The sequence below is a fragment of the Equus przewalskii genome, chromosome 5, assembly GCF_037783145.1.
Source record: "Equus przewalskii isolate Varuska chromosome 5, EquPr2, whole genome shotgun sequence".
NCBI lineage: Eukaryota > Metazoa > Chordata > Mammalia > Perissodactyla > Equidae > Equus > Equus przewalskii.
Window position 1 is genome coordinate 34,693,877 of NC_091835.1, and position 12,165 is coordinate 34,706,041.

General features: G+C 47.4%; 1 protein-coding gene across 2 annotated transcripts in view; it reads right to left on the reverse strand.

The window, feature by feature from the left end:
- VWF (von Willebrand factor) overlaps positions 1–12,165 on the reverse strand; it is a 184,595-nt gene that overhangs the window by 22,587 nt on the left and 149,843 nt on the right. For both annotated transcript variants that reach the window (XM_070620571.1, XM_070620570.1), the window contains 5 exons: positions 10,737–10,936; positions 5,279–5,381; positions 4,789–4,863; positions 3,464–3,568; positions 2,132–2,337 (listed from right to left, as the gene is read on the reverse strand). In XM_070620571.1, the coding sequence (XP_070476672.1) occupies positions 2,132–2,337; positions 3,464–3,568; positions 4,789–4,863; positions 5,279–5,381; positions 10,737–10,936 (689 nt within the window). The remainder of the gene's footprint in view (positions 1–2,131; positions 2,338–3,463; positions 3,569–4,788; positions 4,864–5,278; positions 5,382–10,736; positions 10,937–12,165) is intronic.

The window sequence follows — 12,165 nt, forward strand, 5'->3', positions numbered from 1 at the left end:
TAGGCAAAAAAAGAAAAATTCAAAACAGAATTTGTAATATGCTACTCTTTCTGTCAGAAATGGGAAGAAATATATATAATTTGCTTATATTCTCAAATAGAAAAAAAATAAAAGGATATGCCAAAAACTCAAGAAAATTTTAAATTACCGAGGAGAGGGAAGGAACAAGGTAGAGGAAACAGCGATAGAAGTCAGACTTCTGGGAATGCATCTTGTTTTATAATTTCAGTTTCAGAATCATTTGTGTTACATAAGAAAAATATTAAATCAAAAAGGAAATAAAAAGCATTCCATTCTAAAAATGTAAAACAAATTGAAATATCTGATTAACTGGATATCAAGTCAGTGGCACAGGGAAAATAATTACTTCAAATGATTTTAAAACTCCTTATTTCTACCATATATCCCTAATGGGTTATATTTTTAGGACAAGGAGAACTGCAAAGAAATCTTAAACCTCTCTCAATGGTCTTAAATCATTAGTAGTAATAGAAGCATTGTTATTTTTGAGACTATTACAGGTATATTGTAAGATAAAGCAAATAAGTACTTATGTTAGGAAACCAAAGTTTTCACCTGAGAAGAGAAGTGATACTAGTATAAATCAAAGAAGTGAAGACAACCCTGTAATCAAATTTGAATCAGAATATCACCATGAACATATGATATGTGTTTCCAAGCCCTGTTCACCAAAAAGGTGTAGAGGCAATGACAACCCACGAGCAGTAAACATCATTAATGCCAAGACTGCAGTGTCTAAATACTACTTTCATACAAAGGTACCAGGACTCTGGTGAAATGGCTGGTGCAAGGATGGGGGCAGGAAATGTCCAAGAGGAGCCTGGAACACCCTGTTGTTTCAGAAAGCGAGAAAGCAATCAAAGGCTAATGAGGCCATGCCAAAGGGCTCCAGAACCAACTTGAAGGGGCTCCCACTGATTCCGGATAAGAGAATTTGAGTATTAAATAAATGAGGACCACAAGTATCAAGACACATCAAATATATCAGCATCCGTGAGTTCATAATGACACTCAAAACCTCTTTGGTCACCATTGAAAGTTGCTAGGGCATCAGTTCATTACTCTGAAAATTGGTAAAGGAAAAGAATCAAGCGTTCATCCTCCTTTCCTAAAGTAATTCTATTTCAGGGTAACCAAAGGTGGTTGGGGGAAGTTCTTTCTCACAGAAGAAGCCCAACTAGTAAATGCATAAGAATGATAGAGTAGAGAAAAGTTGCCATTTTGCAACTCCTAATGATGTAATGAATCTTAGAAAGCAAAACATCCATGAGTATTAAAACTATAATTAAAATGTTCATGGGGGACCCTGCATAAGGGAGAAATGGTCTGATACCACCTGAACCCAGTAATGAGTCCTACCTTTAAGAGTGGGACAACGGAACATGACGTGCCTCATGGTACAAAGCAATCGGAAGCAACCAGTATCCTTTGTGCTGTATTCTAGTCTCTCCAAAATTGAACTTGAATGTAAGTAATTTCCTGGGTCTAACCTCTAGTTTACTGGAAATACAGGGGAAGGGGAACCCATTAAGCAATACCCTGAGGAAGCTATCAGGCAAATCCAGAATGCATGACCTTCTATAGAACAAATGACCCAGACTCTCCAAGAAATCAAAGGCATAAAAAATGGGGGTGGGGCTGCTACAGATCAGAAAGACATAAGAAACATTAATAGAAGAAGGGCAAGTAGGGGAGGCAAAAGGAGAAAGAACAGAGACATAAGAAGCAGCAACCCCTGCCTCCTAGACCTGCTCCTGCCTCTCCAGAACCTGGGGGCTTAGAAACTTGGAGCTGGAAGAAACTCTAGAGGGGACCAGAGGTCTAGAGCATTCCAGGCAAATGAATGTGTTCCAGCTCTGACAAGCTCTGGGCAAGATAACTCTGGCTCGTCCTTGGCATTCATTCCAGGGCTCACCCTCAATAATCCAGTAGCTGCGACTATGCTCAGGTCTTCCGGCTGCAATTCTGGCTCCAGATAGCTCATTCTGGTGGATCTCCACAATATAAGACTGCTATTTGCATTTGATATCTGTACCATCCATTGACACTTTATTGTATTCAGTTGATAGATTATCATCTTGTCATCTCACCAGAGCTGAGCAGCCCCTACCTTGTCTGGGAGGCAGGTGGTGGTGGTGCATCCGCAGTCGTTGGTGACAGTGGAGGCCAGGTACCCCAGCGGGCAGCTCACCGTGGAGTTGACACAGCTGCAGGCGCACTCATACTCGTCACAGCACTGAGTCTTCCGAAGGGTCGGGGTCCGGTGGGGGGGGCAGGCTGGTGGGGACTGCCTTGTGCACTCCTCCTTCCTGCAGGCTGAGGGGCAGCACGAGGTGATGCCCTAGTCCTGCCACACTGAGCACTGCACTCAGCCAGGGTTTGTAAGCACTCAGCTAGGATGTAAGGTCCCAGGAACGCTAGACCCCGAATATTACACCAGAAATGCACGTGAGCCCAGCCCGGGGGCTGTGGGATATTCAATCATACAGAAAAAGCAGTTAGTCTGCAGAAAAATAACAACATTTATCAAAAAGAGCTATGTGAAGCTAGGAAATCTAATGGAGGAGAAGTGAAGGCTGCTTTGCCCCCACTCTATCACCTTCCCGTGCACATCTGGAAGGAACAGGGCCCTTCTACCTACTGATGCTCAGAGACAGCAGATGTAGAATCTCTAAGACCCAGAGAGGCCTGGGCACACCACGGTCTGGAAAGTGTTTTTACATGCTGACAGCTTCGGTGATCCTATCCCACCTCAGTACCTAGGACAATACCCTACAGTTTTAGGCCCTCTAACACTGTTGAGGGAAAGAATGACAGCAATCCTGTCAAATCCACGATGTCGTTTTATAAAGGCCAAGTCCCATCTCTGTGTCCTTCACCTGTCCCCACCTTCCTTCAAATCCAGCCTGGTCTCCTCTTACCCTCGAGGTCTTAAATCTAGGAACTCAAGAACACCACCGGACTTAAAGTGGGTAGGTCCCAATTGCTAAATACAGAATTCATTTTCTTGACATGTCTTACTTTAGTCCAACCCTGTGCTTAAATTATAGTATTTAGAAATTAAAATATAAGCATACAAAGGGAAAATTATCTATAAATTTGGGAATAAGACTCAACGATGAGGATAAGCCAAAGTCACACTTCTTCTCCTCAATGGCATATGGGAGCATGGGAATAAACCAAGATTGGGTCTGGAGCCTTCATCTCAGACGCAACTGCCTCTTGCAACAATCCAAGAGGGAGGGCCTGCAGCTGCGCCCACACGGGCACACCTTCAGCAGCACGCAGCGGGGAGGGTTCCCAGAGAATTCAATCCAGGCAGGATTCTAACCCCCCCTTCCAGATGTACTCCAAACCTGGACTCAGGTAACTAGAATAGGATGCTTTCCCCAGGCCAGAGAGAGCGGCCACACCACCCCCTCCCCATCCACGGAGGCTTTACCGCAGGCGAAGTTGGGTCTGCACTCGCCGGGATTGGTCAGCGTTGGCTGGAGGCCACCTTCACAGTGAGGCACCAGGGGTGGGTCACAGTTCACCAGGTCACACACTGAGGGCCAGGAAAGAGAGACATCCACTCAGACTTCAGCAAGGTTATTCCTGTATTACCTGTAAGTGCGAACCCACATTCCTGTTCACGCAGACTTCTACTGCTCTAGGTAGACGCTGGTGATGAGATAGAGGCAGAGAGAGATGTGGTGGAGGGAAAGGTAGAGAAAGAAAAGAAGAAGAGAGGAGAGAAGAGAAAGAGGTAAATAGATGACACATAGATGGATGGATAGATAGATAGATAGATAGATAGAGATAGACTGATCCAACTCATCTGAGTAAGCTCATATTAATGACTCTTGTCATCTGCTACGACTTCCAGATCTCAGCCAAGTCACTTGAACCCCTCTCTGCCTCAGTTTCATCTTCTGTGAGGTGGGAACTCTACCTGATAGGGCAGTCTAAGGCTGTCATGAAGGCAAAGTGCCCGGCCCACTGCAGAAGCTTAATACTGTTTATAAAATGAGGGACTTGAATGAAATGACCCCTCCAGTTCTCTCTACTGTTAACATTTTAAGACCTATTCTACACAAATTGTTCTCAAGTCAGATGCCCCCCTGCCCGCCTCCAGGACTTCTATTCATCCCCATAAACTTCATCAGCATAAAGGAATTTCTCGGATGAGTGAATTCCTGGACCGCCCCTTGATCCATCTGCTCTCCCCCGAAGAGCTGCATCACTGCGAAGTTCACAAGCCTGTGCTTTCCGTCTCCATCTGCACAATTAATAAACGCAGTGGACAGGGATGGAGCACCGGCATTTCCCGTCATGTTAACCATAATTCCATCAGCCCTGGATTCATCTAATTATACCATTATTCCACCCATTACTCACTACGTAGTTTGCAGTCTATGATGAAACCTTCTGACAAATAATTCGCTGAAACCAGGGTGCCCTGTGCATGGCATTCTCCACATCTAGTGTCCTCAGACTCTTACTGGCATAGCTTTTCCTTCAGTAAGTCCCTGTGCACCCTCCCTACCAGTGATTACCCTATGCTTTTTTTAATGCTTTCAAACTTTACATTTAATAATTCACTGCAGGATTTTTCTAGGAAGCAAATCCTATTTTCTAGAGATTACTCTTTCCATTTTTGGGCAATCCAGTCAGCCTGTACCCACTCCTTTCGTACTCCCGGTGCCTGAGGCCCTATGCCCCCTTCAGCACCCACCCCTCGCCCCCGGCCACCTGGGCAGGGACCCGAGGAGGTGGGACACATACCGCACTCGTACTCCGGACAGCACTGGCCTGCGTTCTGGCGGAGGCGGGTCACTTCACATGGGCCGCATGTGGGAGCTGGAGGAGGAGAAGGCCATGGAAGTCAGGGAAGAGAGGAGCATAACGGTGCAGCCTGGAGACTCTCGTCTCCTGGACCAGCACGGGCCCCGCACAGGAGGCCCACGAGGAGTCAGGCCACGGGACTCTGACAAATGGGTCTCCTCAGTGCATCCTGTGGACTCCTCAAATGTGCCCTCAGGAGACTCTGAGTCTGAGGGCCAAAGCAGGGCCAGGAGGGTGGTTAACCTCTGAGATGTCCACCCCCGGGGCAGCAAGGGGACCGGAGCCCAGCACAGTAAAGGAGGGAGGGGCTGACAGGGGAATGCAGCTGGCTGGAGGAAACCCACGTTCAGACAGTCCACGGGTCTGAAGGCAGCGGTTGCAGGGCCTGCGGGGGGCCCTTTGCCCCCAGGAGCGCAGGCAGCGGGCTCACCTCTGGCCGTGGGGCAGGGCTGCAGCGTGCAGTTGACCCTCCGCCCGCTGAGGCACGTGCAGATCTGGCAGGGCTGGTGGGCCGGGACCCAGGTTTCCAGGAACTGAAGGAGAACGAGGTTCAGGGAGGGCCCAGGACGCTCAATACACAAAGCGCCGGAGTTCTCGTGGGTCAGTTCCCCCCACCTGGGGAGACTAGGTCTCCCTCTAGACTCAAGCACCAAGTTAAATGCAAAGTTACAGTTAAATTCAAGTTAAACTGCTCCTTTCGTCAAAGGAGAAGGCTGAGGCGTCTGCTCAGGGTCCCACTGTTGCAGCGGCAAAGCCAGGGTTTGGACCGGGAATCCATCTTTGTAAGACTGTGCTCTGCCGCCTCCCAGTAATAACGAGCATTAAGCATGTTCAGGATGTTTGTCTAAGGGCTTTACATTAATTCACTTTACATTCCTTATAATAACCCTATCAGGTAGGTACTGTTATTATCTACACTTATGAATGAAGCAGAAGGTCCACAGAGAAGGACCTTGACCAGGTGGTGCATCCAGGACTTCAGCCTGGCGTTCTGGCCCCAGACACCATGAGCCCTCCATACTTCAACTGCCTCTTGTCAGTAGTCACAGTGCCTGCCACAGCGGGTCACACTGTGGGGGTGACAGGCCCTGAACACAGTCCCAGCCCTGAAATGGCTGACAGCCAAGTCGAGGAAATAAGACTCACTCATGAAAAGTTGAATGAGATAAATAAGTTGTGATGCATCCACATCCTGGAATACCACTCAGCCACAAAATAAACCATCGAAACACACAGTGACATGGATGGGTCTCAAACGCATTATGCTGAGTGGAAGAAGCCAGGCAAAAAGGGAGCACATACTGCATGATTCTGCTTACGTAACATTCCAGAAAAGGTAAACGAAGCTATAGTGACAGAAAGCAGACCAGTGGCTGCCTGGGGATGGGAGATGGGGCTGGGGGATGCCTTAAAAGGGGGCATGAGGGGGATGGCCCCGTGGCTGAGCGGTTAAGTCTGCGTGCTCCACTGCAGGCGGCCCAGTGTTTCGTTGGTTTGAATCCTGGGCGCGGACATGACACTGCTCGCCAAGCCACGCTGAGGCAGCGTCCCACATGCCAAAACTAGAAGGACCCACAATGAAGAATATACAACTATGTACCGGGGGGCTTTGGGGAGAAAAAGGAAAAAAATAAAATCTTTAAAAAAAAAAGGGGGTCATGAGGAAACTCTTGGGGGTGATGGAAATGCTCCTTATCTGGACTGCGATGATGGTTTTTCAGGTGGGTGCACATGTCAGAACTCATTGAACTTTAAATAAGCGCTGTTTGTTGTCTACCATATCTTGACAAAGCAGTTTTTTAAAAATGAAAAATAAAAGAGCCCCAGGAATGCAAAAGAAGAGTTCACTCGGGCTGCGGTGTTCCAGAGAGGCTCTCGAAGGGGCACCTGTAAAGGTGGGAAGGATGCGGCAGAGAGGAAAGGAGAAGGAACTCCAGGTGGGGAACAGGGTGAACGAAGGCGCAGAGGACGGAGCATCCTCGTGGGCAGGTGGGCTGTGGCAGAGGCACTTCAGGAAGTTGTGCTTCACCTGGTAGGCAAGGTCAGCAGGACCCTGCCTCAAAGAGACGAGTGGGAAACAAGGACACGCCTGGTGACAGCGAGCAGGATGGAGAAGGGAGGGCCTCCGAGGCTGGCAGCGGGAGGCTGGGCCCAGCAGACAGGGTTGGGGGAGAACAGCTCACATTCCCGCAGCCCGCTCTGCCCGGCCTCATCCCTGCTTCTTTACACTAACAGTAACGCCAAGAACACGGCAAATCGGGGCATCTGTGTTTAGACTTTTAAATGGCAAAAGTGATGAGATGAAAAAGGAGAGGGTTATAATTTTGTTGTATGTTTTGAGGGGTTTTTTCTCTTTTTAAAGAAACTAAAGAGTCTCTTGGGGCCAGCCCCGTGGCCGAGTGGTTAAGTTCATGCACTCCACTTTGGTGGCCCAGGGTTTAGCTAGATCGGATCCTGGGCGCAGACATGGCACTGCTTGTCAGGCCACGCTGAGCCAGCGTCCCACATGACACAACTAGAAGGCCCCACAGCTGAAATATACAACGAGGTACTGGGGGGACTAGGGGAGAAAAAGCAGGAAAAAAAAAGAAGACTGGCAACAGTTGTTAGCTCAGGTACCAATCTTAAAGAAAAAAAAGGAGTCTCTTTTCTGTGGACTTCAGATGTCTAAATTCAAGCACAAATAATAGAACTTTCTAACTATCCCAAGAGTGGGCAACACCACAATAGGTGACCAAAAGCAGGTGTTAAACATCTTTTCCAGGAATTTTCATTTTCCCAGGAAGTTTTAATCGATCCGCCGTAAACAGACCACAGGATCCACGGCCCCTGATAAAGCCCTTTCAGGCCCAGGCTAAGCTGGTAAAAGTGCCAGCAGCCCCTCCGCAACCCTGGTCCGGTCGGGTCGGGCAGCAAACAGCCAGCAGATGGCACTGCTGCAGCAGCACAGACCAACTCCGGCAGGCCTGGCTTACTCCCCAGGTTCCCTGTCAGGCGTCACTATTACCAGGGCAGGAGAACAGGTAAGAGTGCTAGCTGGAGTTAAAGATTAAATAAAGATGACATAAGGATGGCCTACAGAGAATATGGCAAGGGAAAAGTGACATCTTCAAAGCCCAAGGTCAGAGAAGGCACACAAGCAAGTCATCACGCACCACCCACCACAGCCGAGGAACTGATGGAAGATGCAAATGAAACGGAAGGGCTGAGCCCACCACAGAACACCAGAGACCAGAGAGGAAACGGAGGCTCGAGGCGCTCCGTCCTGAGTGATGGAAGCAGTTCAGGCTGAGCTGCAGCCTGCTTGCCCAGCACAGCCCCCAGCCCCACCCGCCCCCAACACTGAGAGGGAGACAGCCAGTGCACACGGCTCTGGATCCCTTCTGAGCCGGCTGCAGAGAGAGGCTCACGTCTTTAGAGTGCGTATTGTAAAGTAACGAGAGCTATGGAAACTGGTAAATATTTTGCCCTTCAAGTTACCACAAGAGATTTATACCCTGGTTTATTTCCCCGAAGAAAAGTGTTCTAGGCTTTATTTTTCAGTTAAAAAAAATTTCATTTAACAGAAATGTTCTTCATGCTAGATTTTTATTCTTTCTCTGCTTTGAAAGTTGAAATTGCAGGTGGCTGGATAGGATACTTGTTTTCATCCATTTAAACTGTATTTTCTCAAATAACTAAAACTGACTGTAGTCCCTTCATAGTTTTTGATTAATTTTATGTCACTTGATTTTAAAACATATATAAGACTGTTTCTAAGTCAAAAATATTGCACTATTTGGAAGCAATGTGTTGGACTGAAGGTGAGGGGAGCAGCAAAAAGGGGAAATAGAATCAGAGAGGAGGAGTGTGGGGGGAGTGGAGAAACTAAGATAACACACACAAGCTCCCTGCTTTCAGCACCCTGCGGACCTCTGATGCTCCTGGAGCCAGAAACACTTTGCAAAGGAGCTTCCTTCTCATCACAGAATGCCAAGGAAGAGGGTAGAGACCATTTCTGCCTCCCTCTGAGAGTACCTTACCACTCCCAGCAAAACCAGTCTGAAATTGTCCCTGGGTGCCAGCACCACATGTAAGTGGTACCTATCATCCGAGCCCAGCAGGAGGCCAGAGCTGTGCAAATCTGGGAGAGCAATGTCAGGTTTGGTGAACTTGTTTGGAGAATATCATGGTTCAGGCAGTTACTAAATTTGGCAAGTTGAAACATGGCAGTAGAGTGTGACTGGGCTTCCCTCCTAGTTGATCCATTATACTGTGAGAACAAAGCGGATCCACTAGGATAAAGCCCAACAATAAAACAGAGCAGGTGGAACCATCCAAGTATAGCCTAATGGAGGCCATGCCTACATGGACACTGGCTAGTGCAGAGTTCCAGAGAGATCGGTGGCAGGGCTGGGACACTATGGGGTGAACTGCTGTGGTGAACAGGAAGCCTAGTTTTATCAGCTCATGCCATCTGAGCCCCAGTTTCCTCATCCATTCGATGGGACCTGTAAAAATTACCCTGTGAGGCTTTGGGGAGAATCAAATGAAACGGTCCATTTCTTGGCTTACAATGTCAGGGTCAAAATAGTATAGTTACTGGAATTATTGTTTTCATCATCCTCCAGATTGGATAGCTGGCTTTATCATGAGTTCACCTAGTTGTGATTAAATATAGTTTTAAGTCCACTGGTCCACCTAGTGAGAAAGGTCCTCCTTGGGGATGATGGAGATGTTAGGTCTTGGGTGGAGCCCATGATCCTAGAACACACTCTCCTTTCTTGGAAGCCAAACGTGCTCCTCCTTCTACCATGCTCTGTAATATCACTGTCAAGGATGAAGGACAGGACCACTGCACACATTCACAGGGGCACAGACCCACACTGCCCAGATCCTACAAATATATGTGTTGCCAGCTTTGAAGAGACATGACTGCCATCTTAGGCCTGGATGGAAGAATATCCTTTTGAGCTGTGCTCAGTAACTTCTAAAGGGCTAAAAGAATTGATGATTCAATGACTTGCAAGCAAATCAACCCAAAGAAGACCTAGCAAAAGGGAAATTTCATATTATTGAAAAGAGCAAGCTCTTTGGGGTCAGATAGAGCTTAAAATTCTGAGTCTAACTCCCAACTCCATCACTTACGAATGGTGTCCACGGGCAGGGTGCTAAGCTCTCTGAGCCTTAGCCCGCTCATAGAGGCTTTGTGAGTATTTATGAGATGACGTAAGATATCCCAGCGTGTTCTGTGGAACCCTAGTCCAAGGGGATGCTGCACACACACACACACACACACATACACACACACACACACACACACATTCACTCACTCCACCACACATACAAGTTCCATGGTCAAATAAGTTTAAGCAGCAAAAACCCTCTTAAATATTTACAATGTCTATTAAAATCTCTAAAAGTTCCTGCAATAAATAAATTGTGTTTAGCTAGTGTTCTTTAAACTCTCTTGACTACAGGTAATTGCAAAACACACCTTTGAAAAACATTGAGATAATGAATATATAGTGCTTAGTACAATGCGAGGTAAGTAATATATCCTAATAATGGTAGACATCACCATATAAAATACTCTTTTCCCATTCCCTTCTGGGTTCCTATAGCATTCTTCTTGCATGAATATGATGATGAAACAGTAGTAGTAGTAATGTGTTGCTAACACTTTGGTATCTGGTCACACAGCTAATACATGACAGGCCTGGGATTTGAACCAAGATCTGTCTGACTCCAAAACCATTATGCCATGCTGCTTCCCTATCCCTCAATGATCCCGTGAAGCATCCACGCCTGCTGCCAAAGTTGGAAGGGGCCAATCACTGGGGAACACCTCGTCCTACTGACCCCAGAGGGAAGCAGCTCCATGAGGAAGTGAGAAGCCAGTCTCCTACCTGGTGCCGGACCCCATCCTCACTGACACACTGGGTGCAGGCCTCTTCGGGCACACAGCTGCCTTCCAGCATGACTTGGTGTTGGGGGCAGAAGCAGCCTTCCGAGGGATGATCCCCACAGGAGCTCGTATTGCCCTCACAGTGCCGGGGACAGCCGTGCTCACAGTGGTTGTATACCAGGGATGGTGGGCACGACATAGCTGCAGATAGAGAAGGAAGTCACTCTCATGGGTCCACACCAACCAGAGTGAAACAGGCATAGCTAATTAAAGGTGGCAAACCATCTGACACACTTGCTGGGGCAGAGAAGGCTAGTTTCCAACAATTTTTATTCTCCCCGTCTTCCTTAGAACTAGAACTTTTAGCTGGGCACATGATCACCCAGAATAAAGACTACATTTCCCAACCTTCCTTGCAACTAAGTGTAGTCATGTGACTAATTTCTGACCAATGAACTGTAAGAGGAAGTTTGGAAACCTACAGCAGCCTCTGGAATCTTTGTTAAAAGACAGCTATGCATGCCCTTTGTCCCTCTTCCTTCCTTCCCTCATCCTGCCTCTTGGCACATGGATGTGATAGTTTAAACCATGAGGAACAACCACACCCAAGTGAGGGCAGAGCGAAAACGGAGAATCCAGTTTAAGGCCAGGAAACAGCTGGAGTCGCCTCTCTGATCAGCTGTGAGACTGAATCTTACTTCTCTGTCACTTGTAGCCAAATTTAATCCTGATTATGCGAACCTGTGTGTCCTTAGGAAGTCTGGTGGTTTTTGTCTTTTGAATACAGGCATATTTAATGCTTTTAAAATCCTCTTAAAATTAAATAAGGAATCCACAGCTATGAAGAGTTGCCTTAGGAGAGAAGCTACAAGGCCACTCACTTCCCCAGCTCTGGCCCTGCTCAACCCCTGCCTCACGTTCTCACGGTGCCAAGGCAGGTGGCAGAGGAGGTTTCCAAGGATTTAGAGTGCCACGGGTTTTCCTGTATATGCACAATAAATAGCCAGGAGGTAGAAAAAGAAATTAGAAAGCAGAGAAGTTGCTATTGGTAACTCAAAAACTAACATTTGCCCCCTTGATCTGCGGGCGGATTAAAAGGAGGCAGTACCATACACATAGACTCAGAAAAGCAGAGCTGGAAGGAACTTCCGGGTATCTAGTCTAACTCATTCTAAGATGCAGAAACAGAGGTCCAGAAAGACTAAGAGAACAGCCGATCACCAGCTGAGCAGGGACTGGGAGGCCCGAGGCCTCCAGCCCCAGGTTAGAACTGCTGACAGCTCTGTGATAGACGACTATAAGACTCCAAGATGCTGGTACATATTGATTTGCCGCAAAAAAAAAAAAAAATTCAGGGGTTATATTCCATAATTGAGGATGTTGACATTCAGTATTCTTTTCACTCCAGCATCCCTTGAGGGTAGAAGCCA